Raw genomic sequence first — 25,800 nt, 5'->3', positions numbered from 1 at the left:
TAGTCTGGTGCAACAATTAGGACCAAAATAAGTAGCATCAAACCAGGAGCACAAATGATGGCATCTTATGGTGAACATTATGAGAAGATCCAACATATATAACCTGGTGAATTTTTCTGTAATCAGTGCCAATGGTGCGCCCTTTGGAAGCTTGAACAGATTCACAGAAACCTCAGTTCCTGTTCTCCAGGTGATGTAACCCACCTATCACTTGTTGGAAAATGTAGCATCGTGTTTATATTTCACAGTGAGTAGGCCTCCCAAGAAGTCCAAGTCTTCATTTCCACTCCATGTGCAACACATAGCATGTATTGTGGTTGTTCGGTTCTGGAAATGGCCTTAAACATAGCAGCTGCAACACTGTAATTCATAGCTGTATACTCGCTTGCCGGAGCATACCTGTGAAGGGCAATGGCTCACTTCCACCATTACAGTACAACATCACTGCAAAAGAATTCACACCATCCCAAATAGGCTTGGCTAGACATGCCCATTGATTCCTTCAGCAAAGAAGCTCTGATTGGCCTGCAGATAATACACTGAGTTGAGGAGCATGGGAATTTCCACTCGAGCGGCTCAATACCACACTGAATAATTTGTCCGAGAACAATGTACAGCAGAGTAGCAAACATGGCCGTTATGGTCTGCGTCCACTTGTAATTCAGTTTGTTGTGACCAAAAGCTCTCAGGACTGTACCACTATAGCTATGTTCTCTGTTTTTCTCCCAACCGTCAGCCACTTGTAAACATGATCATGAATAGCTTGCAATTGTGTAGAAATTTAGTAAGGAGAAGATGGCTGCAGATGTTGAATACCAGGTGCGTGCAAAATCTGCAGTTCCGGCAGCTTTGTGACTTGCTCGAGGACCGTGTAGCAATTGGGTGGTGGTCCTCCCCTCCCAGTAGGCCAGTAGGTGTTGGAGCAGTATGGGACACACACCCTTCAGAGCCACTGACACCTCCAGAACGCCGGTGTTGCTGGTGTTGAAACCCTGGCAACTCATGGCGGGCATCTTCATGGCGTGGCTGATGGCAACGGTTGATGTCGACTGCAGCAGGGACAATGTGTTGAGCACTAGGGTTTATGTAGAGTCCAGCGACACCACTGTCACTGTGCGAACGCGTGTGGCTGTCGCAGCACAACTGGCGCTGGTCGCTCATGGTGAAGACTTGGCTGCCGCCTGCCGAGGAAGTCGTCCTGGCGGAATCGAGCGAGTCGTCCAGCATGGAGATCAGGGTCGGGTCGGTGATGACGGTGCTATCGGGCGTAGCAGGCACCGAGCTCGAGGTAGAGTCGTCCCGTGGCACCTAGACGGGGACGCGCGGAGACGTCGCGGTAGCCGCGGATGTCGTGGTCGAACAGATGACGGAGACGGTGCCGCGCGGGACAGGCGGAAACACGGCCGACCAAACATGGTGGTACAGCTGTATGAGATAGATGAAGAAGAAGCTGTTGATCCACAATACAGAAGAAGGCCCAATACTCCAGTAGATGGTAGGAGAAATGTGCTAACTGTGAAACCAGCAAAGTTAAATATTTCTGAATTTGAGGGAAATGACCCAGAATCTTGGATTCAGAATCTAGAGCAAATATTTTGCTGCATCCAGAACCCCTATTGAGCATAGAACTAAAGTGGCCATATCTTACCTCAAAGGGCCTGCTATTCAATGGTGGAGAGGGACAGGATATGCTCCTAGCAATGTTCCCTGGCACAAATTATGTTCATACATTTCTGACAGATTTTCTGTAGACTCTGCTTGTGATATTGTTAGCTGCTTCCATGCAGCACAGCAGATAACTACAGTTACTTCTTATGTGGAGCAGTTTGAACAGCTAATGAACATCATGAGAAGGGAAAACCCTGGAATCCCTGATGATTACTATGTTTCCAGTTTTGTTGCAGGATTGAACCCATATATTAAAAGTCATGCGGAGTGCTTCAAGCCTAAGGACATGCAAACTGTTGTTTGGTATGCTAGAAGGATGGAAAAAACTCAACCTCCAACTCCAACTGTGCAAAGTAAACCATATATACCCCAACCCAGAAGACAAGTACTCTTTGATCAGCCCAAAACCCTTATGTCCATTGCCACACCAAATAGAAACACTGTTATTCGGTAGGCAGAAAAAATCAGGTGTGTTACAAGTGCAGAGAACCATGGGTGCCAGGTCACAGGCAGGTCTGTGAAATGAGACAGAGAGCCCAGATACAAGCATTACAAGTTCAGGAAACTGAAAACCCTGAAACAATTTTTGTAACAGACTTTGATGACCCTGAATTGGAAGCAAATGAGCAACTATCTGATGAGGCAGTGTTAAGAATGTCAATGCATGCTACTATGGGCATAGGATGAGCTAGAAATACTTTTATCCTACCTATAATAGTAGCAAATATTGTTGCCACAACACTGGTGGATAGTGGCAGTACTTCTACTTTCATAGCATTTGAAATGGCAAGCAAACTTCCTGTTACACCAAGCCCTACACCTAAAATAAAGGTCGTAGTTGCTAGTGGAGGAGTGTTATAGACTGAATTCCAGGCAGATACAAGGTCATCACTTTACTGACAGCTTTAGGGTGTTGAAATTGAAGGGCTATGACATGATTTTGGGGGTGGATTGGCTCAGGAAATATAGCCCAATTCAAATGGACTTTATCAAAATGGAGATGAAAATTTCTGAAGGTTCTGGACAATTTATCACATTTGTGGATGAAACTGTTCCTCTGACTCCTGTAATTGAGACCAAGGATAACACTGAAAAATTGCTAGAACAAGTTGTTTGTGGATTCTTCCTGTTTACAACTTCTGGTCCTGATTTCTTAGCAGCTAGTCAGGAAATTCCTACAGAGTTGCAACCACTATTGGACCAGTATGATAAGCTGTTTCAGGAGCCTACTGAGTTGCCACCAAGCAGGCTTTGTGATCACAGAATTCCCTTGGTAGAAGGAGCAAAGGTTGTTAATCAAAGGCCTTACGGAATTCCTCAGCATCAAAAAGAAATATTGGAGAATCGTTCTAGAGTTGCTGAAAAATGGGATTATCAGACCTAGCACCAACCCCTTTTCCTCTCCTGTATTACTGGTCAAGAAAAAGGATGGATCTTGTAAACTATGTACCGATTACAGGAAGTTGAATGCCATCACTGTCAAAAATAAATACCCCAGCCCTGTTATTGAGGATCTCCTGGATCAGCTCAAAGGAGCAAGATTTTTTTACAAAATTGATCTCAGAAATGGCTATCACCAAATCAGAATGGCTGAAGAAGATATACCAAAAACTGCATTCACTACTCACATGGGACTATTTGAGTTTCTAGTTATGTCCTTTGGACTGACTAATGGCCCCCTACATTCCAAGCATTGATGATCTTCCTGTTTGGTCATCTCAAGTTTGTTGTGGTTTTCTTTGATGACATCTTAGTGTTCAGTTGAGCACAAGGGCCACTTAAAGCAGGTGTTTGGTATATTGCAAGCAAACAAACTATATGCAAAAATGGAGAAGTGCTCTTTTGGACAATAGGAGATTGAGTACTTGGGACATGTAATTAACTCAGAGGGAGTGTCTACTGACCCATCGAAGATACAAGCTATTAAAAATTGGCTAGCTCCTACTACAGTGACTTAGTTGAGAAGTTTCTTAGGGCTAAGTGGATATTACAGAAGATTTATCCAAGGTTATGGAGTAATCTGCAGACCTCTTTGACTTCTTAAAGAAAGAGGGTTTTGCTTGGAAAGAGGGACAACAGGAAGCATTTGTAGCATTGAAAAACAAGCTCACAAACACTCCTATGTTGGCTCTACCAGATTTCTCCAAGCCCTTCATTTTATAAATTGATGCTTGTGGATATGGATTGAGAGCTGTCTTGATGCAAGAGGAAAAACTTGTATCTTATTTCAGCAAAAGTATTGGTCCTAAGGCAGCTGCAATGAGCACTTATGACAAAGAAGCTTTGGCCATAATTGAAGCTGTCAAGAAATGAAAGCATTACTTTTTAGCAACTACCCTAGTTATCAGAACTGGTCAAGAAAGTCTAAACTATATTCAGGACCAGAATATTACTGAGGGCATTCAACATAAACTGTTGCTGAAATTGCTGGGGTACAATTTCACAATTGAGTACAAAAAGGAAAAGAAAATAAGGTATCTGATGCCTTATCTAGAGTGAAGCACATGATTTCTGCATTAACTGCAATTGCTGCTTCTCCCACTTGGGCCAAGGAAGTAATTAGGAGCTATCATCAAGATAGTAATATCAAGGAGCTCATTGCGGAAAGTATTGTGGAAAAGCTAATAACACTGCTTATTCCTTCAAGAATAGTATACTCAGGTTTCATAACAAGATTGTAGTGGGATCAACTACTAATCTCAGGCAGGAAATCCTCCAAACATTCCACAGTTTAGAGTTAGGAGGCCACTCTAGTGAAAGAGCAACTTACCAGAGGGTAAAGTTAATTTTCCATTGGCAGGGTCTGAAACAAGATGTTTTTTTAAGAGGAAGACTGTAAGGGAACCCCCTATAGTATAATTGGTGCAACAAACCCAAATTGCAAGTACCGTGCCTTGAACCTGGATGGATGGGAAGGCATCAGCCCATTCCTACCACTAGGCTATGCCTTAGTCTGCTCTGAAACAAGATATTGTGACATTTGTGAAAACTTGCCATGTTTGTCAGTTGAACAAAGCTGAGCACACTCCTTATCCTGGGTTACTGGAGCCACTACCTGTGCCAGATTTTTCTTGGGCACATGTGAGCATGGATTTTGTGAAGGGGCTGGCTACATCTGAACACAAGAATTTGATTCTGGTAGTGGTTGACCGATTTACTAAGTATGCTCATTTCATTGCTATGAAACATCAACAGTGCAATCTATGGCCAGAGCATTCTCTGATAATGTGTTCAGGTTACATGGAATGCCATTGGTGATAGTAATTGACAGAGATAGAATTTTCACTAGCAACTTGTGGAAACAATTGTTTAAGTCTATGAAAATCAAGTTACACATGAGCACCAGCTATCACCCACAAACTGATGGTCAAACAAAAAGAGTCAATCAATGTTTGGACAACTACTTGAGGTGTATGTGTTTCCAGCAACCAAGGAAGTGGCATGGATGGTTGGCCCTAGCTGAGTGGTGGTACAACACTTCCTTCCACACATAACTGCAAATGATACCATTTCAAGCTCTGGATGGTTTCCCTCCCCCAATGATAGCAGAATCAGCACTGCTAGATGCTATTTGTGAGGATAATGAGGATCTGTTACACAACAAGGAATTGGCACTTGAAGTGATCAAGCAAAACCTTCTTAAAGCCCAATCTAGAATGAAGTACTTTGCTGACAAGAAGAGAAAGGAAAGAGAATTTGAAGTGGGAGACATGGTATATTTAAAATTACAACCTTATAGACACACATCTCTCAGTTTGCATAGGCATCTTAAGCTCCATTCTAAGTTTTATGGACCATTCAGAGTCCTTGCCAGAATTGGATACCATGCTTATAAACTGTTGTTACCAGAAGGCTGCCAGCTACACGGCACGTTCCATGTCAGCCAATTGAAGAAGCACATTGGACCGACAATCCTTCCTTCTCCTATTCTACCACTTGTTGGTCCTGATGGTATTATCAAGGTGGAACCTGAAGCAGTTCTGGAAAGGACACTCATTCCAAGGAAGCAAGGAAACATCAGCATTTCTGTGGTCAGGTGGTTAGTCAAATGGACCAACCTGCCAGTGGAGGAAGCTACTTGGGAAGACTCGGCGTTTATCCAAAAAGTCTTTCCTTCTTTCCGAGCTTGAGGACAAGCTCGGTCTCAATTGGGGGGGGGGGGGTATTGTCAGGCCCTGTTCTTGTTCTTCCCCTATTCCCGCGTGAAGGAAGTTATATCAGTCATGGATCTCTCATTGTGTGGCTCTGGTTCGAGGATAACGGTTCACCAGCTGAGGGCATCTCTCCTCCGTCGATCTGCCATCCAACGGCTGCTGATGCTGGCGAGTAGTTGTAGCCTCCCCAACAACAACATGTGCTCTGTTTTCTTTACTTCTACTTTTTACCAACTAGTAATGGCTATAAAGCCAGCCACAATCCATTGAGAGGGTATGATCTTTTGTATTGGGTGTAAACCCTAGCCGCCAGTGGCGAGTTGAGCTACTTTCCCCATTCTCTAGTCAAGAAAACCCTAGTTCTAAGCTTTTGTTCTTTCCTTAAATTGTTGCTGTGTGAGTTCAATTGCATAATTCAAAGCTCTGGGCCTGATAGAAGTAGGCCCAGATGTTGAAATATTGCTGGTTTGCTTGTTACTTTTTGAGTTTGGTGATAGTATTATTCTCATATTCTCTTCTCTTTTTAACAAATTAGAGTTGTAGGGTCCAAGTTGACAGTCTCATGGGATTTGTTGGTCTAATCAAATAAGCACATGAACTGACGTGCAATGCAATAATCTTGCATGACCATGTCTACGACAGCAAGGGAGCATCCTCGCCAGGCCACCACCGCATTTCATCCAAACCTAACATCAGACCCTAGATGCTAAGAGCTAAGTGATGTTCCTCCACATAATAATGTCATTTGCTTCACTGCTCAGTGGTCAAGCTGTTTACGTTGTACACACCATGCTTGCACTCTGCTCCTTGCCAGACATCACCTTCAAGCGATTCAGACATCGGGTCGAAGAATAAGCCAGTTTTTAGTAGAGCTAGGAAAACCGAAATTTGATCATCTAGTTGGTGAAGGAAATGACTTTTTGGCATTTGTTATGCCCAGTTCAAAGGATATTTCTGGCGTCAAAATTGTACCAATCAAAATAATGGCCATTGTGCTCCAAACACCATGATATTGCCCTGAGAAGTGGCTGGCCAGTTGGATTTGTGTGTGACTGCAGTAATACACATCTAGATAATGGCTATGTATATTCCTTCTCATGTTTTTCATGTCAACTTGATAACAGATTTTTTTTTCTAGTATGATGGTAGATAATGCCATTTTGTTTTTTATTGCTAATTATCTTCGATATTATGCATCTGTCGCATTAGTGAAGAGAACTAGACAAAGCATTCTTGTCTTGCGTCATTATCTTATCTTGTCGGCATATCTTAAAATGGTTGTGTTGACAATGCGATGGATTGTAATAATCTCCTTATTTTTGCAAATATAACAATCTCTTTAGCTACCCAGCCTTTTGTTATAGGATGTTTTTTATTTGTTTTTTCATTGCCAATTTTTAAGAACAGATTATAAAACAGATCATGTCAAAAAACTACACAACGATTAGAGATAAAGTTGCTCCATTGTGCACGCTCTCAGTTTTTTTAGTTATAAGTATACTTTCAAATATGAAATGTGAGAAGGCATAAAAAGGCAGCACGGTTAACCCCGAGAAAGAAATGCAAATTCGCCCGCTACTAGTACTAAAACGCACGAGGACATGAGGCAAAGCAAGAAATGCAGGCCCATATGTAATATGAACAAATGTGAGGACCGAAACGCAAAATCAGCTCTCTCTCCTCCTTTCCCAAATACAAACCCAGATGATAAGTACCTTAAGTCAAGTACTTGGACTTTCATCCCGAACATTGTAATAACTGTTGCATCTTCTGCATGAATATTGAAGCAGAGAGGAGTGCCACATCATGTATTTAGCTCGACCACCCCACCGACTCATCACTCTATCTTGCCTATCTCCCCTCACCCCTCTCACGGAGCCTTATCTGATCAATGCTCCGACGCGACCCGGCTGCCACCGCCGGCAGGACTCTCGCATCCTCGCCCTCTTGCTCCTGTTCTTCTTCGTCTTCTTTGTGTTCCCCCAGAGTATTTTGTCTTGGTGTCGTCCATTTATTCCGTTGCACTGGCACAATGCATAGCTCAATTGAGCGAGATGTTTTACAGATACTGCTAACACATCCGAATCGAGGGCGGCCCGCATGCATGCGAGCCTCGATCTAGCGTCGTCGCTGCCACCCAACACAGCCGCCAAATCCCTCATACAGTGCCACCTTCCTTCCCAGCCGCACCTTCCTCCCCTTGTCTCCGTCTGAGGCACCCTCCAGTAAAGTCCAGATGGCTCCAGGGAAGGCAATGGCGGGGCCCTTTTCTGGTTCATCAGTGCTGGTGTAGCGGTCGTGATCCATGGATTCGGGGGTGGCCCCATGGTGAGGCCTCCCCATCTAGTGGGATGATGGAATGCCTGAGGTCGGCTTGGGCGGCCGGCGGACCACCGGCGGGTTCAAGCCGTGGCAGCAATGCCCCGACGGCTGATGTCGCTGTTTTGTCCGCTGTCTAATGTCCTGTCTAGGTGCACTCCAATCTCGCCAGATTTGGCCGTGCTGGCTAGTTAGTCAGTCATCGGTTTGTAGGAGAAGCGGGAGGTGGGATGCACATCGAGATAATTCCTTGGTTGGTTCCGGCTGGCCACGGCGACGATGCCCGCGCATGTCGATATTCTTCTTGGAGATGTTGTTCGGGTCCGCCCTACCTCTTCCCTCCTCACCGCTTCTCGGGTGAAAACCCTAACTACGGCGGCCGACGACGGCGCTCAAGGTGCCGCGCCCTTCCTAAAGGCATCGTTGTGAGAGATTTGTGATGGTGGGCACCGTTTGGGTTCGTTGGAAGGTGCAGATGGTGTGCCCTTCTTTCTCTATGGGGCATCTGTTCTGGGGAAACCCTACAGCTGGGTCTCCCGGATCGGATGATGACGGAGATTATGGTGTTGTTTACCTCTTGAGGGCATTGTTTTAGAGTAGAGCTTCACTGGAGGGTGATACGTCTCCAATGTATCTGTAATTTATGAAGTGTTCATGCTATTATATTATCCATCTTAGATGTTTTATATGCATTTCTATGCTATTTCATATGATTTTTGGGGCTAACCTATTAACCTAGGGCCCAGTGCCAGTTTCTGTTTTTTTCCTTGTTTTTGAGTTTTACAGAAAAGGAATACCAAACGGAGTCCAATTGACGTGCCAATTTTTGACGATTTTTTATGGACCATAAGAAGCCCACGGAGCATCGGAGATGGACTAGAAGAGTCCCGAGCCATCCACGAGGGTGGAGGGCGTGCCCTACCCCCTAGGCGCACCCCCTTTCTCGTGAATGACTCGGAGACCCCCTGATGTGAAACCGACGCCAAAAATTCCTATAAATACAGAAACCCCCAGAAAATAACCTAGATTAGAAGTTCCTCCGCCGCAAGCCTCTGTAGCCATGAGAAATCAATCTAGGCCCTCTCTGGCACCCTGCCGGAGGGGGCCATCATCATCGAAGGCCATGGAGGAGGATCCCGGAGGGGCCATCATCGTCATGATGGCCAAGGACAGGATGGAGAACCTCTGCCCATCTAGGGGGGAGGCCATGGAGGAGGAAGCACAAGGGGGAGAACCTCTCCTCCTCTCTCTCGGTGGCGCCGGAGTGCCATCGGGAGGGGAATCATCGCCGCGGTGATCGTCTTCATCAACATCACGACCATCATCACCATCCTCATCTCTTTTACGCGGTCCACTCTCCTGCACTCGGCCCTGCTATAATCCCTACTTGAACATGGTGCTTTATGCCACATATTATGATCCAATGATGTGTTGCCATCCTATGATGTTTTGAGTAGATATCCTTTGTTTTTGGGTTGATTGATGATATAGATTGGTATGAGTTGTATGTTTTATTTTGGTGCTGTCCTATTGTGCCCTCCGTGTCGCGCAAGCGTGAGGGATTCCCGCTGTAGGGTGTTGCAATACGTTTATGATTTGCTTATTGTGGGTTGCTTGAGTGACAGAAGCATAAACCCGAGTAAGGGGGTTGTTGCGTATAGGATAAAGAGGACTTGATGCTTTAATGCTATGGTTGGGTTTTACCTTAATGATCTTTAGTAGTTGCAGATGCTTTCTAGAGTTCCAATCATAAGTGCATATGATCCAATAAGAGAAAGTATGTTAGCTTATGCCTCTTCCTCATATGAAATTGCAATGATGACCACCGGTCTTGTTAACAATTGCCTAGGACAATTCCGCACACCGATCCATCATTATTCCACACTCACTATTTATAATATTTAGTAATATATTCTAACTTTATGATAACAATACCTACTTTTATATTTTAGCTCTCTGATATCATGCAAAGTTATACTCCTCATATCCACAACGTAGTTTTATTTCTCGTTTCTAGTTGGAAGCAAATGTTTGGTGTACGTAGAGTCGTATCAGTGGCAGATAGGACTTGAGAGAATATCGATCTTACCTTTAGCTCCTTGTGGGTTCGACACTCCATACTTATCACTTCCACCTTTGGGAATTGTTACGATGATTCCCTGCACTTGGGGATTATCAGAGGGGCCAACAGGTGGAGCGTTGTTGCATCTACCGCATTGAAGACGGTGGGTCTCAGCGGCTTGGCGTTGGACATGGTTTGATGGATGCACGTAGGCTATGGCATTGTCTGGCATCGTGGTGACGTCGATGGCAGATGGGCCTGGCAAGGTCTATGGAATGATGTTGGGGAACGTAGTAATTTCAAAAAAAATCCTACGCACACGCAAGATCATGGTGATGCATAGCAACGAGAGGGAAGAGTGTTGTCTATGTACCCTCGTAGACTGAAAGCGGAAGTGTTAGAACAACGCGGTTGATGTAGTCGTACGTCTTCACGGCTCGATCGATCAAGCACCGAAATTACGGCACCTCCGAGTTCTAGCACACGTTCAGCTTGATGACGTCCCTCGAACTCCGATCCAGCCGAGTGTCGAGGGAGAGTTCCGTCAGCACGACGGCGTGGTGACAATCTTGATTTCTACTGTTGCAGGGCTTCGCCTAAGCACCGCTACAATATTATCGAGGAGGACTATGATGGGGGGGGGAGGCACTGCACACGGCTAAGAGATCAAGAGATCAATTGTTGTGTCTCCAAGGGGTGCCCCCTCCCCGTATATAAAGGTGTGGATGAGGGGGAGGACCGGCCCTCTCTATGGCGTGCCCTAGGAGGAGTCCTACTCCCACCGGTTGTAGGATCCCCCCCCCCTCCAAGTAGTAGGAGTAGGAGTCAATGAAAGGGGAGAGAGAAGAGAAGGAAGGAGGGGGCGCAGCCCCTCCCCCTAGTCCAATTCGGACTAGGCCTTGGGGGGCGCCTAACCTCTCCCCTCTCTTTCCCCTAAAGCCCAATAAGGCCCATATACTCCCCGGCGAATTTCCGTAACTCTCCGGTACTCCGAAAAGTACCCGAATCACTTGGAACCTTTCCGATGTCCGAATATAGTCGTCCAATATATCGATCTTTACGTCTCGACCATTTCGAGACTCCTCGTCATGTACCCGATCTCATCCGGGACTCCGAACTACCTTCGGTACATCAAAATACATAAACTCATAATATAACCGTCATCGAACTTTAAGCGCGTGGACCCTACGGGTTCAAGAACTATGTAGACATGACCAAGACACGTCTCCGGTCAATAACCAATAGCGGAACCTGGATGCTCATATTGGCTCCTACATATTCTACGAAGATCTTTATCGGTCAAACCGCATAACAACATACGTTGTTCCCTTTGTCATCGGTATGTTACTTGCCCGAGATTTGATCGTCGGTATCTCAATACCTAGTTAAATCTCGTTACCGGCAAGTCTCTTTACTCGTTATGTAATGCATCATCCCGCAACTAACTCATTAGTCACATTGCTTGCAAGGCTTATAATGATGTGCATTACCGAGAGGGCCTAGAGATACCTCTCTGACAATCGGAGTGACAAATCCTAATCTCGACATACGCCAACTCAACATGTACCTTCGTAGACACCTGTAGAGCTCCTTTATAATCACCCAGTTACATTGTGACGTTTGGTAGCACACAAAGTGTTCCTCCGGTTAACGGGAGTTGCATAATCTCATAGTCATAGGAACATGTATAAGTCATGAAGAAGGCAATAGCAACATACTAAATGATCAAGTGATAAGCTAACGGAATGGGTCAAGTCAATCACATCATTCTCCTAATGATGTGATCCCGTTAATCAAATGACAACTCATGTCTATGGTTAGGAAACTTAACCATCTTTGATTCACGAGCTAGTCAAGTAGAGGCATACTAGTGACACTCTGTTTTTCTATGTATTCACACATGTATTATGTTTCCGGTTAATACAATTCTAGCATGAAAATAATAAACATTTATCATGATATAAGGAAATAAACAATAACTTTATTATTGCCTCTAGGGCATATTTCCTTCAAATGATACCTCCTGAAGATGGGACAATGGAAGATGGCGGCAGAGGATACTAGAGCGTGCGCATGTGGTGCATGTTGTGGGGCATCTAGACCGGTTGGTGCTCTCAGCTTGCCAAGTGGCGGGGCAACTTTTGAGGCCACTAGATAGATGGTGTCCATTGATGCGGTGAGGGCACATCTTTATACTTGTAGGTGTAGCAACTTTGTTCGCCTTGAAGGTGGCTTTGGGTTGATCTTTGTATTTTTTTTGTCAGACTCTATTGAATAACTTAATAAAGATGGTTGCATGCATCATTTTGATGCAGAGGTCGGTGGTAATCCTCCTTGTCAAAAAAGCAAGCCTAGTGTCGGTTCCCACTGCATCAAGACTAGCACCGGTGAGCCCCATCCTTATGCTCCAGCCTCCTCGACCACCGGAGACCGTCTGCATCATCACCAGCCCCGCGTGCTCAGGACCCTACCACATCGGCGCCGGCGCGGTCGGACCTCCGCCGTCTGTGCGACTGCATCGAGTCATCCTCGTGAGTCAAGACCGATGAGGGGGAGATCCTCATTGGCGTACTGCTCTTGCTGCACACCACGAGATCTCCGCCCGCCCCGCGTCCCAGCGCGCTTCCGCCCCCGCACGATCATGGGCTCCACTGTCTTGTCCCGATGGGGATCTGCCACGCGACGGTGCTGCTGCCCCGGGGGATCATAAGTGTGGCAGGCCTAGGGGTAGCCGGAGTAGAAGCTCGACAGCGAGCCACAAATGGTCCTCACGCTGATGCGGCAGCAATGTAGTGAGTTTCACTAGCTTCCACTTTTCTTTTGCAAATTTGTGTGAGATGACAACAGCTTTAGTGTTGTGTAATTATTGTCTAGGAACTTTTTTTATAGTTGATAAGACGCTAATTGACCTGATTCCCATGGCAATAGTTCATGTAAACCCCCAAAATGTATAGTTCATGGCAATCAAATTATTATTATTGCCATCAAAACTCAAAATTTAGACTAGTTGCCATGACAACTTAAAATTTAGGTTTTAGCATGATGTGTTGCCATGGAATAAAATGAAGGGTTGTGTTTGCCATAAAACTTTATGATGTGTTGCCATGTTTCTTGTTATTTCCATATATATGTTTTGCGTAGCAACTGAAAGCTTATGTGTGCCATTTTAATTCTGTTAAGTATTTGGCATGGCAATTAGATGTGTAAGTTGCCATGACCAAAACATTCGTTGAGTCTTTTGCCCAATATATCCAGAAGAATGTTGCCATGTCATTTTTTGTTTGACAACATGGCATTTTAAATCATTTTTTACCTTTGTTTTGCCATGGCAACTGACATCTTTTATGTGTGCCATTTTTTTATGTTATGTGTTTGCCATGGCAAATTAAGCTGTGTTCGCCATGGCAAGTTTGGCGTGTTTTTCACATGCCAATTAACAAATGATTTTGTGCCATGTCAACTTTTACTAAGTTAGCCATACAACAACCTTTTTTAAGATGGTTACCTAAAACTACCAAAGGCATCACTTGGTACATCCAGATAGCATCAGCGGACGGAGTTCTTCCGGCACGCCCGCAATCATCAGAGTATCTTCATTTCGTCTAGCTCTGGCGGCAAGTTCATGTGCTAGGTTGTTTCCTTGACATCATTATGCACACAATTGTCCCTCAGGAACCAGGCGCGCCACAAAAGCAACAGAATTTTAATCCTCATGTCCGAGTCATGTCAGAATTTGAAGCCAATCTGTCCTCGTGTACCATAAATCTTTTTCCTAACTTCCATTTTTTTCCTCCTTGCAAATCTTAGGCCGGTCATACATAATTAGTATCATGCATCCTAACTAGACAGTTTTGATGAAGTGGAATATAATTAAATGAAGAAAAAGATTGTTGAGTATCATACCATGATACCGTATCATAATAAATGTTATGCTACTATGTGTCATGCATGACAATAAATAAAGTCATCTATGATACTAATATATGGTACTATGTATTAGGAAGGTAGTATCATACATTAATATCATATACATGGTACTAACTTATGATACTACCCATTACAAGCAGCCTTAGAGCTGTGCTTTTAGTGCATGAAACAACGGCATGGAATTTGTATTCATCGCCATTTCCGCAGATGTCACATATGTTATCGTGAACAATAGTCCGTCTGCACTTATTCCTTTTGGTTGTCAGAATGTTCGTCGCAATACGCCATCCAAATATTTTGTTCCTCTCTGGAATTTCAATTTCCAAATAACGTCCCAAATACTTCTGTTTCCAGTCTGGTTTGCCGAACTTGATGCTCCGACCCTTGTATTGTTTTCCAGGCTTTCCGCAAGTTTGTAAGCACAGTGAAAACACCATTTTTTTTCATAGTGCCAGGTTACGCAATCCTCAACCTCCACCGAGGGGATTTTGATCTTGTATATTTCCTCAGTGTCAAAAGGATAGAAATGCTCCCAATCGGATCTTTATTCCACTCCTTTTTCTCCAAATCAATTAACTGATTAGCCCATCGGAGCCTAGTTCTTTTTATGAATTTTTCTATTCTTAGGCCATCCTCTCTTGGGATCCACTGTTCCCGCTATATTTGGATGCTTTTCCCGTTACCGACTCTCCAGATGAGGCCTCCCCAGACCGGGGATGCATCCGAAGAGAAGACCGTGTTAAGTAAGTCACCCCTAGGGTAGTACTTTGACTTGAGAACTCTAGCGTATAGGCTCATCGGGTATTGGATGAGTCTCCAGCTCTGTCTAGCTAACAACGCCAAATTGAATAGATGTATATCATGAAACCCAATACCTCATGCCCTCTTTGGTTTTGTCATGCTTTCCCAAGACATATAGTGAACCCTCCTCATCACCCCACCAAAAGTGTCTAATCATTTTTTTCATACTTCTCACAAAATCCCTTGGGTAGTAAGAAAACGCCCATAATGAAAGTAGGAAGCGTTTGGACTACTGATTTAACATGGACTTCTTTGGCAGCATACGACATAAACCTTTCATTCCAAATATTGCATCTTTTTCCCAGTCTCTCCATAATAGGTTGGAACACTTCATCCTTCCCTCGGGCGTAGGGAGACCCAAATAGTTGCTTTCGAAGGTTGGTGTCTCAACTTCCAACACCACCTTAATCTCCTCTCTTACCTGCTCTGGGCATAGGCCGCTAAAGAGGATTGAGCACTTACTCGCATTGAGCAGCTATCCTGTGCATTTCTAAAATAACTCCAGAACCCTCTTGATCGCCACGGCCTCATCTACCATGCCCTTGAAGAAAAGCAAACTATCATTCGTGAACAACGGGTTTGAGATGCCCTGACTGTTTTTGGCTATTTCGATTGGCTTCATTTTTTCTCCCGCAACCTCCTTGTTCAGTAACTTCACCAAACCATCTGCCACAAAGAGAAACAGATAAGTGCTGAGCAGATCCCCTGGCGGAGGCCCCTAGAGGGTTTGAAAAGTTCCAAGTACTCCCCATTGCATTTCATTGAAAATCTAACCGAGGTCAGACATTCCATTGCCCAATTGATTCATATTCTGCAGAAACCTATCCTTTCCAGGACCTCATCTAAATATTTCCAGTCAACCCAATCATATGCATTCGCCAAGTCGAGCTTGTAGGCACAGTGAGTATTGTGTTGGTTCTTGCTATGCTGAATTTTATGGAAAACTTTCAGTTTATCTTGATGACAACTTCAGATGTGCTGCACTTGCCATGGCAACTTTAAGATGGGTTGCTGCAACAAGTTTAGATGTTTTTCCTACACACAATTTAAAACATGATTTTTTGACCATGGCAAATTAGCCATGCTAGCCATATTTTTTACAACTTAAGATGTGTTGCCATGGCAACTTTGACAATTCATTAATGGTCATATGGTAAATGAGTTTTTTTTAAATATACATGGCAATTTTGATTAAAAAAAATTTGGTAATTTTTAAATATGCATTGTGCCATGGCAATTTTGATCATTGGTTTATAATTTTGATCTTTTTAATGTTGTTTTTACATACATGGAAAATATCTTATATAAAATCATGACATTTTTTCATTAAGATGCCATGGAAAATTTTAGTATACATCCGCCATGGCAATTTCGGTCATAATTACTGTTATTTTACATAAATGCCAAATTTCTTTGACAACACATGGCAATTTTAATTAAAATATCATGGCAAATTTTAGTCCACATGCCTTTCAAATTTTAGTCGACATTTTTTTCGCAACCATGTATGTACAGATGGAAATGTTTTCGGTCATTGCAAATTGCAAAAAATAAAAATCTTTTTACTTGCAATTTGCATATTTTTTTAGGTTCTTCTGCTTTTATAGATGATGGCATTTTTTTGGTACTCCCTCTGTTCATTTTTGTAAGTCGTTTAGGACAGCTTTTAGGTGTTGTCTTAAATGTCTGATAAAAAGTCTTTCAAAAGTGAACGGATGGAGTAGCACAACATAAATTGGGCTTTTATTAGTCAGAGAGCAAAAAAAAAAAAAAAGGGCCTTTATCAGTCAGAGAGCAAAACATGGCCCCGAGGCCTTGTTCCAAACCCTAACCTCCGCAAAACCATCGCCCTCCCCACTCCCTCGCCTTACAACCAACACCGAAGCGGAGGCGAAGAGTGACCCACCCACCCATCCCCCGGTGATGTCGACGGCGGTCGCCAGGGCGTTCTGCGGGTGCCGGGCCCTCATGTCCTCCTCCTCGGCGGCGGCGGCGGCGGGGGGGCACCTGAAGAGGGCCGGAGCGGCGGTCGCAAAACGGAAGATGACGACGCAGGCGGACGCGGCGGAGTCGAAGGAGCTCCGCCTCTACGGGATCCTGCGGCCGATGCCAGTCTCGGACGCCCTGCACAAGTTCGTCGGCGCGGCCCACATCTCCCGCGCCGGCGCCATCAGACTCATCTGGCACTACATCAGGTGCAAGGGTCTGCAGGTAGTACCCGTGAACTGAGCCCTGGATGCTTGTTGATGTTGTTTCTGTCCCCCTCTGTTGTCTAGGAGTACTTCATTCCCCATCTCCCTATTTTTAGATAGATAATTTATTAATCTCGCTTGGTGGAGTGGCTCATCACCATTTTAATTGTGTGCTCAGGCTGTTGCGTTAACGTTGTACCTTCAGTACCAACGAGCAGGCCACTTGCTGTTCAAAGTTTCAGTCTCAGATATTTCTGAAGGTGTCTATGTGGAGTACATCATCCACAGTAGTACTTGCTAAACACTATTGTTATTTAGGCCCTAATCTTTTTGTTCACTCTGTATCTGTATGTACAACTACAACTGGGATTTCTTTAATCTCATGGTTGAACCTATATGGCCTAGTTTTTATGTACCAAAAATACTTGTAATAGTTTCAATTGAAGTCCACTCTGCAGTTGCAAATTTGTAAACCATAATTTTTATATCTTCTTTTGACTGCTTTTAGCTCAGTTATACTGATGTTGCATAACCTATTTGGCTGGTTAGCTAAAAATTGCAATTGATCGCTTTACTAGCCTGCCATCTGTCCAGTGGAATTTATGTACAATTGTCAAACTTGCCATCTGTTTGGAGCAATTTATGTTTGTTTGATGTTGCATAAGCTATTGGCTGATTAGATAAAAATTGCAATTGACCGCTTTACTAGCTTGCCATATGTGATCCTGTAATACAAATCCCCTCTACATGATTTGCAGAGCCGAGTGTACAGAAGGGAGATCATCTGCGACGAGAGGCTCAAAAGCATCTTTGCTGGGAGGGACAAGGTTAACAGGAGGGAGATCACCAAGCTGTTGTTCCCTCATTTCCTGAAGACTAACTAAAGCAGCCGGGTGGGGCCAACGCTGATGCTGCTTTCTGCCCAAGGCCAGTGTTGGAAGGCTTCTTTTGCGATCCCTGACAAGTCAAGGTTCTTCTAGGTAGTTAAGCCGATGTTACCGAGTTAAGACTTCAGACTTTGTTTGACATTTAAGGTTTGGAGCTCAGTGATGCGTCTCGGAAAAGGATTCCCTGTTTGTTGTGAGTTGTAGCACCTGCCATCCTGCGAGGGCACCTGCATTCACGATGATGTGGTTTGGCATGTTTAGTTTGTTAATTCCACTCTGTTTATCATGCTGTTCTCTTTGTTGTAGTGGATGCCGAATTTGCCATAAGCTCGTTGTGGTCAAATGTTTGTCTCTACCATTTTAAAGAGTTTACCTCGGTTTGCTGCAAGCATCATGGATGGTTACTTGCATGCATATTGTTCTTTGTTTGTGCTTGCCTATTTATTATGTCTTGGCTGTAGCAATAGGCCAGCCAACCTTTGATTGTTTTTCCTTTTGCATGTCACATGACGGTAAATCTCTTTGAAAAGATGTTTGTAGATCACATTGTGCATGCAATTCCATGCACATTGAATTGGCTTGAATGTTGAGCAACACTGCGACAATTTGGTAAAAAGGGAAGGAAAACACAACAGTTGTAGCTGTGTACAGATACAAGCTGCATCTTTTTTTTATTTTTTTGAGAATCAGTAGTTCATATAGATAGATTAGCAAGGTTACACTCTTGCTGAGTACACGGTACAAGGAACACCGGCGGTGAGGCGTCCAGAGTCCAGACACACTCTAGAACAATACCAGAAGAGAGCACAACTGCATCTTCTGTACATGATAACTGCACATTGCTATACCGTGCTAGTATTATACTAGTGAAACAGGGCATGACAATACACGATTTTGTTGACAAACTTTTGGAATTGGTAAAGTTTCTGTGGCACCGAGGAGATGGTACACCCATTGCTCTAGGATCTCCCCAGCGTGGCCGCAACCCTAGTTGGGAATTTTGGGTGTTGTTTCAGCAGTTTCTGTACACAATTCAAATGTTATTGGGTGTCAGTCACCTGTTTGTAGCCTTGTCCAATGAAACAAGCCCGGAAGGTGGGGTCTGTTGTAGCGGCGGTTTTGTTGTGGGCACTTACCATGACTGCTTCAGCTACTTCTGATGGGGGCGTCCACAACAACAATCTCATCCGTACTGGTAGCAAGGGACTTTTTACATAAAGGGGCACCCTGAATGCACCTGTCAAGAATGAAGACAACAATAAATTGTCGTGCATACGTCAAATTGTTCCATCAAAATTATAGCAAGTGTGTGTTTTGCTAGACTACATTTCAGGAAGAATGTTTGTAGTTTCAGCCAACCCATGATGATAACCTGTATCGGTTATGTTCAAGTCTGGCAGGAGCAACATCGACGTTACGGTATTACTCCAAACTTGAACATACCGTTTTGCTACACATCGGTTACTACTAGTAGATATTTCCTCCCCCAACAAAAGAAGTCAGTTTGAAAAGTTGATGCTGGGGTCCTTTTGTTTCAAAACTTGCATAATACATAACATTCACAATGAAATGGTTTCAGCAGTTTTAGTTAAAGAGATGAAATGTAATGCATAAGCTTCAATTCTATGATATGATCAGCATATATATAATAAATTAATCAGAACCTAGACAATAACGTAAGGACCTTCCAGCAATGCATAAAGATCGTAGTTCTGGTGCATAAACTGCGGGGGCACAACTCTTCTCAACGTAGTTCAGTAGTCCTCTAGTTTGATCAGAAACACCTTTGGGAGGTGGCCTAGGAATTAGAAACGAAAAAAACCAGATCAAAGAAAAGTATATTCCAGGTTTCATTTTTGACTCTACATTGTTCTGGCATTCCACTTGCTATCAAGTTAAGATAGTATACAGCTTGCAGGAATAAACATGTACACGACTTCTAAGTATCAATCCAGATGTAAATAAAAACATATAATAGCTGGGAGATTTTTACGTGCAAGTCTTGTTTGAATAGCCATACTAGGCTCAATACCTTCCGTGGATAGAAAAGTTTAGTAAAATATTTCCACATTCAAAGGAACAGGATAACATTTCCCACCTTCCATGACAGTAGAATATTTGCACATTCAAAGATTTTTACATGTAAAATATTTGCACATTCATATCCTCTAAACACAAAAGTATTGAAATCCAGACACAAGTCAGGATTCTGGAGCATATTGTGAAGGTAACAGTTCTATCTGCATTTTTTCAGGCCTATGTGCATTGTTGTAAGCTGCAACAACATAAACTTGCATCTTCTAGGAGAAAAAAAAAATTAGAAGCGGGAATGCAACAAGAAGTGCCATGTTTAATTTCCTCCATTTCATAATTCATATCTGCAATTTAAGAGGGGCATTATTTTCTACAGGAATTTGTCAAACTAACAATACAAGGCACTAAGCTTATCTTTCAGTAGGTAATGACTAAGAATTCATCCAATTTAAGGTCCCATGCTACATGATCTATAGACCTACACATGCAACACGTTGTTCAGCGAATCCGTGACCTCCAAGGGACATGTGCTCATATCAACGAGGCGTGAAGACAATGCGAGGATAACAAGAATCCTCGACACTTAAAGCGTTGGTCCGGTCTCACGACCTTAATTGTTGAAACGACCATTCATATGGCAATGTTGATACAAGACAATAGAGGAGAATGATCCCTGCATGGAGGAGTTCGACTACTCAAGGGTGAATACCCCTACCGAACATATAATCGATGAACTAGAATCACATGAAAACGACAGGGAGTTTAAGTCTGAAAATTTGGTGGTTAAGCATCTCGTAGGAGGGTAGTCAAGTGGTAAAGTTTTCAGCTCCAACAGATCAAGGAAAAACATACTTGCTTCACAAAGTACCCATTCTGGTCAGAAGCAAAAAAAAATAAAAAATTCTGCAGTTGAAACTTTGCAAATGACTATGGGAGATTTTTGCATGGAAAGGTGAGGAATTTTCTTGGAATATTCTGAGCAATAAAAATGGGGTTTCCTTCATAGCTCAATGGGAAAATGGGCATTATCAGAGAGAAAAATGATATAATGCCATTAAATAAAATTACCCAATGGCATTTTAGTGAGAGAATTGAGGTCTAGGAAGGGTTTAAGGATAACAGAGCCCACTTGGAAGAACATAAAAAATAATCCCAAGTGGCAAGTCCAAAAAAATGACTGAAAACTTCAAATGCAAATTTGAAATATCAAATAAATCCAAATAAAGAAAAAGGGCAAAACCAAGGGTGTTACGAAAACAGTTAGCATTATTCTAAGGACGCACACGATTGGCTCAATTGCTGCAGTTTTAAACGGACCATGCCAAGTTTGAACAGCTTGTTAGGATGGTTGTCCCGTGCAGCATCATGTTGTTCCAAGTACGACATTCATATCAAACTCACAAGCCTGGCTCACATTCATGGCCACAATTTGCGCATCTTCGCCAACCTCTTATCTCGGCTGCGTCTGTTTGTAAAGAACGATCTACCTCTTTGCATCTTCATAGTAATCATGGGCTTGTACGTAGTACGTACATACGTTAGATAAAAATTTATTTTGCTCCAAGTTCCCAGCAAAAGTTTCTTCGAGACCCTTTAGAGCATCCCCAACCTGAAGCAAAGAGCCAGAATCGTCGTCATCAGTGGAGACCCCACCTCCTAGCGCCAACAACTTACGGGCTTAATGAAGATTATTTCTTTGCGGTTTTTGCTCATAGGCAGCACATATACTAGGCAAATATCAAGAAGACACAACCGAGCAATGGTACCACATATGAATTTGATGCAGATGAATAATTCTAGCTACCGAAAGACCAAAACGAACTCAAAAAGCAAATCATGCGGGAAGTGCCAATGCGAAACGTGAATGTGGGTAATATGAAGATGTCTCCTTATACGTCTGCAACACATTGCAAGGGAACTTCAGGCTGGGCTACCATTGCAAGGGAACACTTCATAGTATTCTTCATTCCGAGTGGGCAATTCAACACTCTTTAATGGACTGCCTGGCAAATGTCAAAAGAACTTCACGATCGAACTTCAGGCTGCTGCTTTTGAGATGTACAAGTTTGAGCATGTAGGGAGAAGTAGTAACTATGAAGCCCATAAGGTGTATCTACTCCCTCCGTCCCATAACATACATAATATAAGACGTTTTTGCAAGCTAAGCTAACATAGCTTGCAAGAAGGTCCGATATTATATTGTGAGACAGAGCAAGTGATGAATTAGAGACATGTATAATGGAGGCAAGATAACCGGCGTCAATTAAGAGCAAAAGTAAACAGTTGGAATATGTTTCTAAAACTGCCCACCCATCGTGCATTATACTTCAGGACATAAGGCTAACAAGGTTCAGCGCAACCAAAATAACCCACGGTTCCATCCAACATGCAAATCAACTCAGACAGCATCCCTACTGTGTCACGCACGCGATATCACAGAGATAACTTAGCCAAACTGCAGGTCATCATAACTGAAGTGAAACACAAGCCGAGTCTTCACTGGTTTTCCTCGCCAACGGTCTCGCCTTTTGCCCCCTTGCTGAACCTGCCACCAATCGCAAAAGCAGTAGCCAGAACAAAGACTGTCACGTTGGCAGCTGCTTCCAGCAAACCGTTGGCTCTTGCAGCGATCCGCCTCCAGGTCCTGCAGGTCACAAGATATCATACATATCAACTCCTGTCAAACATACAAACCGGAAATTAAGGAAGAAAATGGAACAGGATGTTCTACGTACGATGGAGCTTTATGCGGTTTCGGAGCGACTTTCCGTAGAGAGAAACGCTCCAGCAGCCGCAAGTCAGGCTCACCAATCGCCTCAGAATTCTTCGCCGCCTTTGATAGCGCCCCATGCAGCTCCTCTTTCTTGTTCAGCGCCTTGGCTATCAAGTTGCGCAGCTCCAGCTTCTTGTCCTGGATCTCGCGAGCGCACTGGCACACAGATAATGATGATAATAATCAATGTGCTGCTTGCCTAGCTAGTATCATACTCCCTCGTCCCAAAAAAGCTTGTCGCTCAAATGGATGTATCTATAGCACTAATAAGATACACCCATTTGAGCGACGTGATTTTTGGGACGGAGGGAGTAGTTATGTAACCAAGTGCTGCTTGTGATTGATAAATACGTACTCCCTCCGTTCGGAATTACTTGTCTCGAAAATGGATGTATCTAGAACTAAAATACGTCTAGATAAATCAATTTCTGCGACAAGTAATTCCGAACGGAGGGAGTAGTAATTAAGAAGAATACTGTCGTGCCCGTCAAATAAGTGAGGCTCAACTAGTCAGAAAATCATCATAATGTATATATAGAGAAGCAGAATATATATCTTGGTTGGGAAATAAATTAAATTACTGACTATATATATACAAGGAAGAGCATGAACAACAAGACATGATATGGTTCAAGATAGCAAAAACATGAGCAAAATCGATCCTATGTGCTCCTGCAATTAATGATAAATGTGCTAGAGGGGCTGCTGAGGTCAACCAGGAAAGGAAAATATGGTTGCCCAATCAATGAGATGATTTGCAGCGAGTCGTGCTGCTACAAGCAGTGGTACGGCAGGATAACAAGCATGGCGATGCTAAGCAAGTAACTTTGCTCTTTGTTTCCACTTTCCAGCTAATGCAGGAGGCACATGCATGCATGCATGCTGCTGTTTGGATTGCACACAGAATTCGATTAATAGGTCGGGCTAATCGATCGATTGAGTGACAGTATGGCATGCTTATATAGGAAATAAATTACTACTGTATGTGTTGCACTTGATGATTTGCTCAAGGGAGAAGAGCAAATGTCATGCTCAGATGAGATCAACCAGGAAACTAAGGTTGCCTAGCCTAATGAGATGATTTGGATGCAGTCCTGTTGCAACAAGCAGCAATTAATACAATACGTCAGGATTTTCAGGTGAGGCTAGATGATAAGTAAGCAATTTTATTAATCTTGCTCTTGTTACTACAGCAGCAGTAGTAGTAGTAGCTTGGAGAGGAAACAGATGCATGTTGCTGTCTCGATTGCACATAATTGGATTATAAAAAGCCTACATCTATCCATCATGTGCACATAATTGGATTATAAATGGCTACATCGATCCATCATGTCCGGAGATAAATCATTACCCATGACCATGAGAAGAAGAAAAAGATGCCAATTTTGGTTCAGATACAAGCTGCTGTTTCGATTGCACGGCAGAGGGATTCGATTAGGGGATGCCGTGACATACATAATTAAATCCTGAGAAAAAAGATGTCAATTTTGGTTAAGAAAGAAGGATAGCTACCTCGCTGGAGAGGTGGCGGGAGCGCATGAACCTGCCTGGACCGAGCCGGCGGCCCTCCTTCCCCGCGACCGCCGCCTGCGCTCGCTGGAGCAGGGAGCCACCGAGCCTCCTCGCCGCGCACCGAACCACCGCCATCGTCGCCGGCCTGCCAAAAATACATCGATTAGGGATTAGGATGACAAGTCCGTCACAAATAACAACCGCCGGCCGGCCGGCCGGCCGCGGCTCCCCCACCCCAACCCATACGCGCGCGCGCGCGCACACACACACACACACATCATCATCGTGGATCGGGAGAATGCGGTAGATTTAGGTGAGCGTACCTTGGGGATCTGGGCGTTCCTTCTTGCTCGAGCGGCTAGGGTTCCTCCCTCCTTCGCCTTCCTGTCGCCGACGCAGAGGGGAAAGGAGGGAGCGAGTGAATGAGTAGGTGGGGGTCGTGCTTCCAGCGCTCTCCAGAAGGTGCCGGTGCGCCTACATTAGTACTAGTACGTATATGATTTTGCGAGCAGGCCCGGCCCTTTCTTCTTTGTCAAGCCCAATGCTGTTAGGAAATGTTCAGAAAAAACAAAAAATGTGGAAGAATTTAAGAAAAATACTATGTTTTCATAAATTTCCCTTTTAATACATGTCACAACTTTCATAAATACGTTCATCATTTTCAAAAAAATGTTCATGAATTCTTTTAAAAGTTCGCAAATCGAAATAAGTGTCCCAAAAAAAATCACCCAACTACCTTGCACAATGCAGAGATTTCGGTAGACTTTCTTGTTTTTCTTCTTTTAACTCCTTTTTAAAAATTGTTCCTGAATCCAACAGCGTAAACTGATGGGTAATTCTGAACGCTCCTAGACTCATAAGCGCCGGTACCAAACAACACCTCCAAGAAAGGACGCGACGATGACGTCACTGCTGCCAACGGTTTCCCCCGGTATCCGGCGAGGAGAAAGCAAGGGTAACACCTGATGCCATTCAGGAAGGCCCGACGGCACCACTACTAGGGAAAACCTTGTACATAGAAGCTTATCAGTAGCGTATGTTAAAAGAAGACGCTACTGCTACTTAGTAGTGTGTGGTAGGAAAGGGCGCTGCTGCTATGTGGATAGCAGTAACGCGTGGTAGCAAAACGCGCTACTGCTAAGTTTAATGGGCGCCATATGGCAAGGTCCACTTAGCAGCAGTAGCGGATTGGTATATAACGCTACTGCTATGCTCCGTAGTAGTAGCGCTTGTCTCCAACTCGCGCTGCTATTAACCCTAGCTTACCGTCTTCTTCGCGCGGCCGACCCTCACTCTCCCTCTCATCCGCTCTTCTCACTCTCCCTGTCCTCCTCATAGCCGCCGCAGCCGTCCTCCTCCTCGGTATGCCCCTCCTCCCTCCTCCTTCCACCGTCCTCCTCGTAGCCGCTGCAGCCGTCCTCCTCCTCGGTATGCCCCCTCCTCCCTCCTCCTTCCACCATCCTCCTCGTAG

The 25,800-nt window shown here is 43.9% G+C and overlaps 2 protein-coding genes across 2 annotated transcripts; one reads left to right on the top strand and one right to left on the bottom strand.

Moving 5' to 3' along the window:
• Positions 1-16,934: 16,934 nt before the first annotated feature.
• On the top strand, positions 16,935-18,296 carry LOC119313950 (protein TRI1-like). Its single transcript, XM_037588955.1, has 2 exons — positions 16,935-17,142; positions 17,882-18,296. The coding sequence occupies exons 1-2, from the start codon at positions 16,975-16,977 to the stop codon at positions 18,005-18,007; spliced, it is 294 nt and encodes a 97-aa protein (XP_037444852.1). The 5' UTR covers positions 16,935-16,974; the 3' UTR covers positions 18,008-18,296.
• A 3,987-nt stretch (positions 18,297-22,283) lies between these two features.
• On the bottom strand, positions 22,284-24,780 carry LOC119313934. The gene is made up of 4 exons (XM_037588954.1): positions 24,653-24,780; positions 24,330-24,474; positions 22,780-22,973; positions 22,284-22,688 (listed from the first exon to the last, which is right to left on the bottom strand). The coding sequence occupies exons 2-4, from the start codon at positions 24,462-24,464 to the stop codon at positions 22,541-22,543; spliced, it is 477 nt and encodes a 158-aa protein (XP_037444851.1). The 5' UTR covers positions 24,465-24,474; positions 24,653-24,780; the 3' UTR covers positions 22,284-22,540.
• Positions 24,781-25,800: the final 1,020 nt, after the last annotated feature.

Source organism: Triticum dicoccoides, chromosome 1B, assembly GCF_002162155.2.
Source record: "Triticum dicoccoides isolate Atlit2015 ecotype Zavitan chromosome 1B, WEW_v2.0, whole genome shotgun sequence".
Lineage (NCBI taxonomy): Eukaryota > Viridiplantae > Streptophyta > Magnoliopsida > Poales > Poaceae > Triticum > Triticum dicoccoides.
This window is presented reverse-complemented; position numbering and strand designations above follow the sequence as displayed.